This window comes from Numida meleagris, chromosome 6, assembly GCF_002078875.1.
Source record: "Numida meleagris isolate 19003 breed g44 Domestic line chromosome 6, NumMel1.0, whole genome shotgun sequence".
NCBI classification, from domain to species: domain Eukaryota; kingdom Metazoa; phylum Chordata; class Aves; order Galliformes; family Numididae; genus Numida; species Numida meleagris.
In genome coordinates, this window is record NC_034414.1 from 51,679,745 (window position 1) to 51,692,577 (window position 12,833).

Genomic DNA, 12,833 nt, shown 5'->3' on the forward strand with positions numbered 1-12,833 from the left:
AGGAGGAAATGACCAACCTGAATGGAAATATGTTTATTTGGACTTTGTGTAAGAAGGGACTTTCCGCACCTTGGCATGTGCTGATTAAAGAGCTCTCTCCCTTTGTCCACGTTGTCACTCTGCCAGAGCAGAAGTGCTGCCCATTGCAACCTTCCCCAGCCTGACAGAGCTGACTCCTGCTGAAACATGGCTCAGAAGTGGCTGAGGATGAGAAGCTCAGTGCTGGGCTGTGTGGATAAGGGAGATTCCAGGCAGGACCTCCTGCACCCAAATGATGCTACGCTTAGTCCCAGCTGTCTCACAAGGCATCCTGCCACTAGCCTGCCCTGCACTGTTCAACTTTGTTAAACCTCCCAGACACTAGAATGTTCATAGAATCATAGAATATTCCAAGTTAGAATGGATCCATAAGGATCATCAAGTCCAAACCCCAGCTCCACATAGGACCACCCAAAATCCAAATCATGTCTGTCTCAGTACTCCTTGAACTCTGGCAGCTCAGGGCTGTGCTCACTGCCCTGGGCAGCCTGTTCCATGCTCACCGCCCTCTGGTGCAGACCCTTTCCCTAACCCCCACCTGCCCCTCCCCTGACACAGCTCCATGCCATTCCCTCGGGCCCTGTCGCTGTCACAGAGAGCAGAGCTCAGCGCTGCCCTCCGCTCCCTGTGAGGAGCTGCAGCCGCCATGAGGCCTCCCCTCAGACCCCTCTGCTCTGGGCTGAACAAACCCAGGGGCTTCAGCTGTTTCTCACACACCTTGCTCTCCAGACACTTCCCCATCTTTGTAGCTCTCCTCTATACCCTCTAATAGTTTCATGTCTTTGTTGCTTTGCTTTGAGCTCCCTTCATCATGCCCAAATGCTGCTGGGATGGAAGAATTCAGGGCCAGCAACCCCATGGAATTTAGTTCCCAAAGCAAGGAAAGGAAGAGGGGGTGAATTTACAAATGCATGGCCACAGGCACAGTTCTCTCGGTCCCTCCTGGACCTGTCAATCATTACTAAGATCAGGCCACTTGTGACCTCCAGAAATTGGGCAGCACAAGGTGAAATGGCACCATGCCCATGCATCAGTCCCTCAAACTCTGAGGGGGTTCACCCCACGCAGGGTAGGAACAGGTTCCAGGTTGCTTCTCCCTCCGCTGCCCCATCAGTCCCAGCTGCCTGAGCTCCTGGTCTCACCCCCAGCACAGTGCCTGCCTCACCACCCCCATCCTAGAGGAAATATTAACCCAGATCTGGAGCTCGTCCAGCATTTTCACCTCTTCATTTCTTTTAACTGCACGTAACGAAAGCGAAACACAGCTCAGGTTTTGCTCCTGCGTAGCAAACAGGTGAAGCTGCCAGAGGTGCTGGGCAGGAGGGTCTGAACCCTTCTTCCACTTCCATCTGTGCTTTTCCAGAAGGCAGAGGGAGACGGCAGGAGGCCACATGCATGGGACAGCCCCTCAGCCAGCGCAGGTGCTGCTGTGAGCAGGCCAGGTGATCCATCCCGATGCCTGCCCTGCCAGCAGCCTGACCACTGCCACCACCACACCTCTCTGGTCTCCTGCATGAAGCTGCTCTCCATTCTCCTGGACCGCGGCTGGGTTATCTCAGCGGGCAGGATCAGTGCTGAGGTGCGTATCGCTCTTTCCTCTTGCCTATGGGTTCCTCCTGTCCTGGTCCCTGCTCCACACCGCCATAGCCAGCCTACAAGGCAGGTTTTGAGCCTGTGGTCCCCTCTCTGCTGAGCCCCTGGGAATGGGGTGCCTGCCTCTCCCTCTAACCCTGCCAGTTAAGTATTTCCTCCAGGGAAGAGCAGGGCAGAGTCCAGGCCTTTCTTTACCATGAACTCAGCCCTCCCACAGGAGGGTGCAGTACTCGCAGCTCATAACCTGTGAAATAATTGTACACAGGAGAGTGGGAATATGGCCAGGCTCGGATAGGGAAGGCTGAGACGGTCCTCTGTTGGCTATAACTATGTTTCAATCTCTGTCTCCTGTGAGCTGGGCAGAACTGAGACAGGCCAGGGTGACCTCAAGGAATTACTGTTTCTAATGATTTAAAGCCATTGCTGAGCTGCCTTGAGCCTGCTGTGGTGAAACACGCCATTGCCCATCCTCAGAACCCTGCAGTGCACAACATCCCTGTGACTGGGTCATGCTGGCTGGTGAGCTGACAGCCAGGGAGGGTCAAGAAGGCCGCAGGGACCACTCACTCTGGGAATCCACCAGCAGCTGGCTGCGGCCTGAGCAGGGCAGAAGCAGCAGCATGACCCACAGTTGCCACATCTGCATCAGAAAGTGAGAATACCTTGCTGACATTCAGCCTACATGGCTGGAAATCCACCTAGCAGAAGGAAGGTAAAAACATGCCTTGTTGCCGAATAAAATATGCTTAGCAGGCTTTGGCATCCTTGACATCCAGCAATTCCTTCCTAGCTGCCATTTGCCTGATTTAAGGAGTTAGGTAGAGCCTTCCAGGGCTAAAAGCAGAGCAGCACATGTACAAGGAGGGAGAGAAACCATTTTGGTAATGTCAGGCTGAAACAATATGCTCTGTCCTTGGATTAGGCATAGAAAAAGGGTGGACTGGATTTTGAGTCCTTTGGAAATGCAGTAATAGCTCTTTAGAATCCTCTCATCTCACTCTGTGTTTTCATTCACTTTAGTGATTACCAACAACCTTTTTGGAAAGGCCTTTGTTGAAAGGCAAGATGAATACAAACACAGAGGGGTATCTAATGAGATCAACCTCAGAACCAAATTCTAAAACAAATGATGTGGGGAAGGAAAAGATGGAGGTTGCTTCAGAGCTGGGCAGCCCAACGTTGCATGATGAGAACACAGGATTTCTTGAAAGAGGTATTAAAACAATGCGAAGCATCCGGAGATCAAAACGAAAGAGTGAGAAAGAACAGGAGGGCACTGGCACCTGGAGAAGAAGACTACTTTCTTTTCAATTCCCCAAGAGCTCCGACGAGAACAAAACAGAAATCCCTGATGGATTGGAACAGATTGTTGATAAAATAGAAACAGAGCCCACTGAAGGAAAACCTCTTTCAGGTAAGCAGTGAAATACATGCAACCTTCAAGCAGTTTAACTTTGCGAGTCTTTGGCACAACAGAGATACTAAGGAAACTAGCATCTCATTATGGGGTAGGGACAACTGTCATCCCTTTCACAAACTCATTGGGGTGTTACCTGGCTCAGCCTGAGCAGGCCACCTGTCACTGGACAGGCTGCTCTGTGCTCACCACTACCATAGTTTAACCATATTGATCACCTTCTTATGATCAACACATCTGTCTGTCAGTTCACATGGCAGTGGATGCAGCACACACTATCCATATCAGTCACCAATCTGCTGAGCACAGTTTGGGAAATGTTTGTCTGACAGCACCTAAAAGTGCAGTGTGGGCTATTCCTATTCATTCAATTGCTTGCATTGCTCTTGTGGAGAAATTTTGCTCTGCAGCTTTTAGACTGCACTTGGTAGGTTACTGCGAAGCTTTGATAAATGGCCCCATTAAGTAAGGTTGTAAAATAAAAATAAAAATTGGGTGATAGGCACATGTAGCTGGCCATGAGAAATGCCATGAGTCAACAGCGTTCACAGATCCAAAAAGTTTCCACTGTTGATGAACACAGAGTACTTCAGAAGTAAGAGTTACTCTCATGTGCTTTGTCAGCATTAGATAGATAGGTCTTGGACCTGTCTTAGCAAAAGTTCAGCTCCTCAAGTGTGAACTACAATGACTTTTTTCTTGGTTTGTGCACCGCTCTCCTCCACTTTTTCAAGGCAGAGGTACTACAGTACATCCAGAAGATAGTGTGAAGTGGGTCAATATGGCTTGATCCTTCCTCAGCCAAAACTTCTAGATAGAAATCCCTAGTGTACTGCATCAGATGTGATGGGGATCAGATGGAAGGGCTGAAGGTCTCTCATGACTTCACTGTGCCATAAAGCTACTTTCTGCTCTGCACTGATACGTTGTGAGGTTGGCGAGCTGGATCCGGGCCCATCTCATAAGCTTTGCCAGTCTGTTCTCAGAAAGTCACAGAGGAGGAGTTATGGGAAATCTTACCAGAAAGCCTTCTCAAGTCCTGTGCTACACAGGCTGACGAGCTGCAGAAGTAAAACCAGGCCTGTGCCCAACAGCTCATGATTGGCCTAGACTAAGGCAGCTCTGTCAGAAACGCATCCCATCCTGAGATAAATATTGGACGTGATGGAGACTCCACCATGTGCACCATTAAGCTGCACAATGGTTAATTGCCTCTCAGTTGTCTTCCTCCAGTTACCAGCTGCCTGATCTTGTATTGCTAAATTAAAGATCCATTTAGCACCCAATATCACCTCCCTGAATAATTATCCTCGATGATGATTAAATGGTGTTTTCTCACTTTTCTAAACAGAACAGAACGTATTCCTTCAGTCTCTCACTGCAAGATCTTGTGCAAACACAGGTTTTATATTAATTTACCTAGAAGAGACTAAGTTAATTGGCACATACTTCTACCCTTCTGAGCCCAGAAGTAGCTGTAGCTACTTATAGGCACTCCTCCAGGTTCTATGCATTGTATGCTGCATAAGTAGTTTGGTTATTTAGTGTATTTCTGTCTTCATACAGCTACTTCCACACTGCACAGGTTATTTGGTGCATATGTTGTAAAATCTGTGTGCAGAAGAGCCATGGGGCATAAATTATGGGTTATGAGCCAGTCCTTCATCTCTTCTTTGAGTGCTCTCTAATTTTTCCCTATCACTTCATATATGTGCACAGCAGAAGCAGCAGCCACTCACGCCTAATACCCTTTCCCTCCTGCTCTTTAAAATTCACCCTGTGCCCAATATCACAGCGGGATCTCCTGCTACAGTGCTGGATGTGGTGAGAGCTTCCCACAGTACCTCAGCAGTGCTCTTGGATCTCCGCAGCCCACAGCAAAAGTCTCTTGCATTAGTGGCAAATAGGCTGTGGTTCTTACTCAAGCTCAGTTTGGAGAAAGAAGTGGGAAACTCAGTAGACCTCAGGCACTTTGAGGGTAGTAGTATTTGATGGTTTTCCTCCAGCCCTGACTGACATCAGCCAGTACTTATAGCAAGGAGGTGTGGAAAAGCTAGACGAGACCTGAGCTCCAGGAGAAAGCACCTGCATTTTGGGATGCCTCTCCCAAGGCACTCATGGCCAGCAGCACTGGGAAATCACATGTTGCTGGTGAGAGACAATGCCTGGCACTTGACTGTACCTACGGTGAATGACCAGGTCACCGGAACCTGCAGGGCCCCAGAAGTGTGAGCTCCACATACCAAACATACTTTGTTGTTTTTCCATTTCCTCCTAAATGTCTGGAATGGATAAGGGGCATTTTTCACAGGCCATTTGCTGTGTTAGGCACAGGACAACCAGCATTAAAGTGATTTTCTTTAACCTTTGTCAACATATCTGGTATAGCTACTGATGGTGCTCCAGTGATGGTTGATAAAAAAAAGGAACTTACAAAATTAATAGATGATGATGCGACTACCTCTGGCAACTCATGCTTAATGAAATATCACTGTATCAGACATCAAGAAAATTTAGATGCGAAAGCCTTAACAAAAGATCACAGAATCACAGAACTGCAGGGGTTGGAAGGGATCTCAAGAGATCATCAAGTCCAACCCCCCCGCTAAAGCAGGCTCCCTACAATAGATTGCACAGGTAGATGTCTAGATTGGTCTTGAATATCTCCATAGAAGGAGATACCATAACCTCTCTGGGTGACCTGTTCCAGTGCTCTGTCACCCTTACCGTAAAGTTCTTCTGTATGTTAGTACGGAACTTCCTATGTTCAAGTTTTAGGATAATGCAATGCAAATTTCATCAAAGCTGTGAATTCCATAAAGTTCAAAGGGCTGAATCATTGCCAGTTCTAGGAGTTCCTTGAAAGTGTGGATGCTGGTTGTTGGGTCATCATTTACTTTTCTGAAGGAAGGTGGCTAAGTTAGAGCAAAATGCTAAAAAGGCTTTATGATTTCCAAAGCGAAATCAAGTCCTTTATGGAATCAAAAGGAAAATTTGTGCCAGAACGTGAAGATTAAAAATGGCTCACAAATTTTCGGTGGATTTGACCACTCATTTAAATCAGTTATTTGACTGCCCATTTAAATCAGGTAAATATGCATCTTCAAGCCTAAAGGTTGATAACCCAAAGCTCAGCCCTCAGAAATGCAGGATCCAGTTTAGCCATGATGGCAGTCAGGGATATCTCTCAGAAAAATATATTGTGGAAGGCACAAAATCAGGACAGCCCTGGTTTAGCCCAAGGTTACACCTTACCTGGAATGTTCCCAAAATATCAGAATCATCCCCCACGCCAGAGTCTTGACATTGTGGGAAGGAAGAGCATCTCTGCTAACAGGAATCCTGCTGGGAGTGTATATCAAGAACTGTCCCTGCTGCCAGTCCCACTTTGGCTTCAAATTAGCAGAGCCAGAGGCAGTCTTATGCAGCCTGAGATCCCAGTGCAGCCTTGTTAGCCACTGCTTGAGGTTTGCCTGCAGGGCTATGATCAATTTTTCTGGTATTTCCTGTGTCTGAAACCAGCAGTTTAGAGATATGGTTCCGACTTTGCAATAAGTGGCTGCTCGGAGCACATCTTCCTGTGGGATATCTTGTCTTTCTACTGGCCTGTCCATCACCTAACACCTGCTTTGTCCCAACCCCTTTCCCTTTTTTTCTGCAGTAATGGAAATCAATGAACTTATTCAGAAAAAACAACTTCTGGAAGCATTTGCAAGCATCAAATACATGGAAGATGAGATGATAGCAGAACGGGATGCAGACAAATACAAGGATAACCCACAAGAGTTTTTGAGGAAAACCAAGGATGTGGATTTACTGTACAGCTCTATCACAAGCATGATCCAGTCCATTGTGGTGGGAACACTGGAGCATCACACAGTGGAGGAGGCCACACTGACCTCCCTGGTGACATTAATTGCCCGTGAAGAGGCAGCTCATCCCAGTACAAGCAATGCTGCTGCTCCTGGGTCAGACTTGCTTGGAGCACCCAGAAAGTGGAGGGAAGAGTGGAGAGAAGCTGTTAATGAGAGCACTAGAAAGAGAGTTCTGAGCATACCTATGGCATCAAAGGAAGAAGAGAAAGCCTGGCTTGATCTCCACTTAAGTTTTCTCCAGAAATACCTGCTCGAAGACTTACTGAAAATCAAGTCATCAGTAAAAAAGTGCTATCCAGAGGAGTACCGGGTGTGCGAAGTGTATGTGGAGGCTTTTCACAATGCCATCGCCTCACACTTGCAAGATCTCTCCCAGAGACCTCTGGAGTTCAATGAGCTCTATTCCTTGCTTGACTGGGTGGCCAACACCTACCGCAGGTAAGCTACTGCCTTCACCACACATCTCAGCCTCCTTCCAGAGTGACAAGCTGCCAGGAAGCTTCAAAACACACAGTTATTTTCAGTTTCCTAAGCAAGTAGAAACATAATTGCTTATTCAGTAGAGCCAGATAACTAGTCTACAAATAGGTGGGGACAAAGGTTTGAGGATAAAACACCCACTGCTTCTCACAGATCTCAGTTTCCTCCGTTCCTTCTCCCTCCCCAAACTACTGTTCTCACATATCAGGAAGCTCCTCCTTCCAGAGCTGCCTTGCAGCTCTGATAAACCTCCCCACTTTCTGGAAATGTTTTGCCAGGTCCAGCAGCTGCTCAGTGACTTTTCCAGGCACAGGAAAGGACCTGTGGGGAAACTCTGCCTTCTTCCTGTTTAATTAAAACTGTGATGCTTTTGGAAATAATCCCTGTTACCTCTACGGTCAGGGGTCATAGCCACCTTGAGGAGTTGCCGAGACATCCCTGTGAGGAATTAGACGGATTAAAACAAAGAATCATAGAATCATTTGAGTTGGAAGGGACCCTTAAAGGTCATCTAGTTCAACTCCCCTGCAGTGAACAAGGACACCTATGGCTCTATCGGGTGCTCAGAGCCCTGTACAGCCTGACCTTGAATGTCTCCAAGGCTGTAGCTCAGATGTCTCAGTTGGTTGGATGAGAAGTCCATGATTTTAGGACCTCTAAAAGCTTTCCATAATTCAGCAGTGCCTAAAATATGCTGGGAGCTGCACAGACATATCAAACAACATCCTTAGGGCAGACGGGGTTTGAGGAGTAAAGGCAGGAATTCTTCACAGTAGCTGAGCTATTGGGCATTGCCTTATTTTAAAGTCAAAGGAGACATCTAAGATAGGTACCCATAGGAGGTCATGGCATTGTGTGTCTTCAGTTGTTCACTGGTTTAGACCTCAGTCCATCAGCTCAGCCTCAAAGACTAAAATCCAACAGGAATACACAGTGTGGTGGGAAGGAAGAGAGAGGCACCATCCACAGGAGATGAGTTTGTTAATAAGTACTCAAGAACAACCATGTCAGAGCAAAATCATGTCTACCACAAGATATATACTTCCAGATGGTCTCCTGGAATGGTCCTAAATAGATGCCTAGCGTGGAACAAACACAAACTAATGGGCTCACCTTAGTCTAGTGAAAAATGGAGTGAAGGTAGGAATGTCAGCATTGTGCCTAGCAGGGGATGAAATGTGAGGCAGAGCAGGGCAAGCAGCATTAGCCTGAGCAGAGCATTCCTACTCTACAGTAACTTTTGGCCTGGGAACATTTGCACCACAGGTGGTCAGCAGATTTCTTCTGTAAACTTCCCATTTGCTCCTGAAAGCTTGTTTTTGGTGTGGTGACCATGATTATATGTTCGTAACCCTTTCAGCAGCATGGCACTGGTTGACCAGCTCTTTGAGCAGGATTGCTATGGGAATTATGCTTGCAGGAGTTGGGGGAAGAGCCAAGTTCTGCACCCCAGTACAGTGTCCTTGCCATATTTCTCTAACTTGATGTAAAAAGCATATTGAGAGCTTGCAGCTGTTTAGAGCACTGCTTGCAATCACTTTGCTGTGTTGGATGGTTTCCATTTCACTTTCTCATTCTAAAATAACTTAATCCTCTTTTGGACCCATCCCAAATTAGGAGGAATTGCCTGGCCCAAGCTAATTTTTAATGCTACAACTCAAACAAATGAAAAAAGAAAAAGAAGGGGATATGCTTCTTCTAAGTACATTTGAGCCAACTCTTTTGGTCATAGCAGAGAGTTGCTGCTTATTTCCATTGTGTCCTTGTGAAGGAGCAGCAGATTCCTGCAGCAGCTGGGCCAATGTCACGGTTTCATGGTTTTCATAGGTATTCCACATCATAATATCATGTGGTGCACTGGGAGTTAAACACTGCCAATGCTCCAGTGTACTGAAGTCCCTTTCTGGGAAACCTGAACCATGACCACAGGAATATTGACTCCAGTTCTCTATCAGCAGGCTGAGACTTTTGTGCTGAGCAGTCACTCTGCAGTGGTTTGACCTTGTACATTACAGTCGTCATTTGCCTTGGATCCAAACCCAGCTCTATGCTCAGTGGTTTGGCTGTAGGAACCCCTCTTCAGTGGTCAAGCAAGTGAACAGGCAGCATATAGGGTAATGCCTTTGCATCTTTCTTCCTTGCTAACAGGTGATTGCTTGCAATTTATGCACCGCATTAACCAAGTTCATGAATATTTTCCTCTTCCTCTCCGCATTCATCACAGTGAAAGATGCAGTGTGGTCTGCTGGCAGATCACAGGGGCAGCACGTTCAGTTGCACAGCCTAATAACAGGTTTCTTGCCATGCAGAGTGGAAGGCAGGCACCGTCTCCCTTCCCCTGCCGGAGCTGCCCTGCCTCCTCAGCACTGCAGGGGGAAGTGGGCAGAGGAGACACGTGTCATCTGTTGCACTTTGCACTCAGCTGCTGCAGCTCAGTGTCCACTCACTGCCACCACATGCAGAGGACACGCAGTGCTGCGATTGCTCATGTTGCAGGCACACGTGGGCTTCCCAAAGGCTGTCCCTCACAGCCAGCCCTGCTCTGCCATCTCCCTTTCCTGTGGGTAACCCACAGTGAAAACGAGTGGGCTGATGTTTTCCATGATGTGGCACCAGCCAGAGACATCAGCACTCAGCACTCTACTGCAGGAACTGCCCTGAAAGGCATTTCATAGAATCAGCTTCATAAGCCGAAAAGGACCATAAGCAAATGAATCAGCTTCATGTTGTTTATTTAAAAATGTAAATTCTCGTAGCACTTTTCATGTCCAAACAACTCAGGAGTCTCATGATTTCTAAGGTGGGCTGGAACCTTAGATCATTTTGATTTCGAATAATTAGGATTTTGAATAGCAAGGAAAGATTTTCTCGTTAAAGCTTGAAAACAAGCATCACTATTTAATCTTTAAGTATATTTCTCACAGCTTAATAATTACGCAGCTCATGCCACATGAATATTCCATTGGTTTACTCATGCTCCAAGGCAGCATAATTTGTTCCTTTGAATCTTTCCAGTGAACTCTTTCTTGGTCACTCTGATCTCAAACCAGAAGTTCAGACAGAAAACCTGTCCCTGCTGCTAGCACCAGCAGACTGGGATAGACTGAAAAACGATTACATCACTTCTGTAAAGGTAAGGTCCTTTCCTTTGTCTCCGTGTGCCTCTTGGGAGGGAATGGAGACTCTGGCCTCCCAGGCAGAGGTTTCTCATTCCTGTATTATTATGGAATCATAGAATTGTTTCAGTAGGAAGGGACCCTTAAAGGTCATCCAGTCCGACCCCTCTGCAATGAGCAGGGACACCTACAGCTCCATCTGGTGCTCAGATCCCCGTCCAGCCTGACCTTGGGTGTATGCAGGGATGGAAAGCAATCCACCACCTCTCTGAGCAACCTACTACAGCGCCTCACTACCCTTATTGTAAAAATCTTCTTCCTTATATCCAGTCTCAATCTCACCTCTTTAAGTTTGAAATCATTTTCCCTTGTCCTATCCCAACAGACCCTACTAAAGAGTCTGTCTCCTTCTTTCTTATAGTCCCCATTTATGATGTACCATGGTGTTGAGTTGTCTCAGCACCACTTGAGAACGACTCTTTAGTCAACAGCAAAAGTGTCCTCAACAATGCTGGGACAAAAGCAGGCCACCTAAATCCAGGCCTGGACCTGGGTGATGGCAGGTGTAGACCCACTGTGATGGTATCAGACCCACATAGTGTGGCGGGGGCACATTGCTGTGCTGCGTTGCAGGAAAGGCATTGCAAAGTTTAACCTAAAGAAGTGTTATCTGCTGGTCTTAGAGTACGTGAGCTCCTCCATCATGGCTGAACCATGTGGAACCATATGCAACTTTGGGCATGTCCCCAGCAGAGGACCTCTCTGTGCTTCAGCTCCTTATAGGAAGCCCCTGTGGCAGATGTCCTTCAGCCACTCTGGGCTGAGACTCTCATGTAGTCTTTTGGTGGGCTCAGACATTTTCTTTTCTTACAAACCATTTCTGAAATAGATTTCATTTCAGAATTTTCTCAAGGTGAGCTCAAAGTACCAACTGAATAAAATCAATTTTGTGCCATTGTTTTGGTAAGGACCCTTTTGTTTCACCAGCAACAAGGCTGACTTATCAGCCATGACTGAGCATTTACACAAGTGCTGGAAGCCAGAAAGGACTGGTCTGATCCTTCATCCTGACCTTCTGCCCAACGTGCTGGAGGACTTTGCACCGAGCAGTAAAGCAGCTGACTGAGCTACCACTTGGGCAGGCAGTCTGGATTTTTTCCAAGAAAACACTGCTGCCTAAGTAAATGATCTGGAGGTTTAAATACCTTTCTTGCAAAGGAATAGCATGCATCTTCCTGCCAGAGGTGTCATTGCATCTCAGTTTGGGAGTACATTGTCCCAGGCATCTCTAGGTTTTTCCTAAGATCTTGTGCAAATTTGGTTCTGGACCAAGACTTGCTTATCTTTGTGCACAGCTCAAGTGCATCTCACGTATGGTGATAAAGCAAAACAGCATATGCCAGCTCTGTGCTCAGAGCCCTCATTTGCCTCCTGCAAAAGCAGCCATTGAGGGGAGCCAGAGGGAGGGAGAGAGGTGCCCTGGGGGGAGCAGGACTCGAGAGTTGTACCATGTTAGTCCCCTCCACTGTGGTGATGGATGGTGTGTGCCCTGGTGGGACGAGCCCCAGCCCTGCCTATCCCCATGTACCCACCAGCTGCTTCACCTATACTTGGCTTTATCTTCTGATATGCATTCTTCCTTCCCACGTTTACCATTTAGGGTAAAATCAAGAGCTATTTTGGAAACATCCTGAGGCTGGAAGTGACGGAAAAGTGGGAGAAGGAAGTTCCCCCAGAAGTGAAGGATAACCTGTACCAGTCCTCGCTTTCCTTTGACATTCAGACGGTACATAGTGAGCATGGGCACAGCACGGGGCGCATGGCAGTGCCTCCCGGTGCTGCCATAATGGATGTGAGTCACGCGCTCACAGAATACATTAGAGCAGAAAATGCCATTTATTACAACTTTTAGCTCTGCCGCTTGCCTTCTAGCTGCAAATTAAACCTGCTGTCAATTGTGTCAGCAGCATAATAGGCAACTGATTTTGAAGTCCTTAAATCTCTTTGATTAGGAAAAAGAAAGAGGAGGAAAAGAAAGGCAGAAAGAAAAGGGTTGTTAGAAAAACCCCTTTGCTGAAAGAGCAACTTCGTCCCAGGGCTGCGGCTGCCACACAGGTTTGTAGGCAGGGACAGCCACTTCAGTTTAAACAGCATGAAAAAACAAAAGCTCCTGCTAGCTCTAGGGCCCATAGGGTAATCATTCCAGGAGGGGTTTGGATTCATTTCCCTCATTTTAAATAGGGTTTAGTCATTTCAATTAAATAATAATAATTTTTTTAAAAAGAGAGAGAGAGAGAAAGAAAGAAAGAAAGA

The 12,833-nt window shown here is 46.9% G+C and overlaps 1 protein-coding gene across 1 annotated transcript in view; it reads left to right on the plus strand.

The window, feature by feature from the left end:
- EXOC3L4 (exocyst complex component 3 like 4) overlaps nucleotides 1,279–12,833 on the plus strand; it is a 23,631-nt gene continuing 12,076 nt past the window's right edge. Inside the window, exons 1-5 of the mRNA XM_021403114.1 lie at nucleotides 1,279–1,618; nucleotides 2,653–3,046; nucleotides 6,711–7,362; nucleotides 10,420–10,537; nucleotides 12,181–12,306. Coding sequence (XP_021258789.1) covers nucleotides 2,698–3,046; nucleotides 6,711–7,362; nucleotides 10,420–10,537; nucleotides 12,181–12,306 — 1,245 coding nt within the window. The 5' untranslated portion in view covers nucleotides 1,279–1,618; nucleotides 2,653–2,697. The remainder of the gene's footprint in view (nucleotides 1,619–2,652; nucleotides 3,047–6,710; nucleotides 7,363–10,419; nucleotides 10,538–12,180; nucleotides 12,307–12,833) is intronic.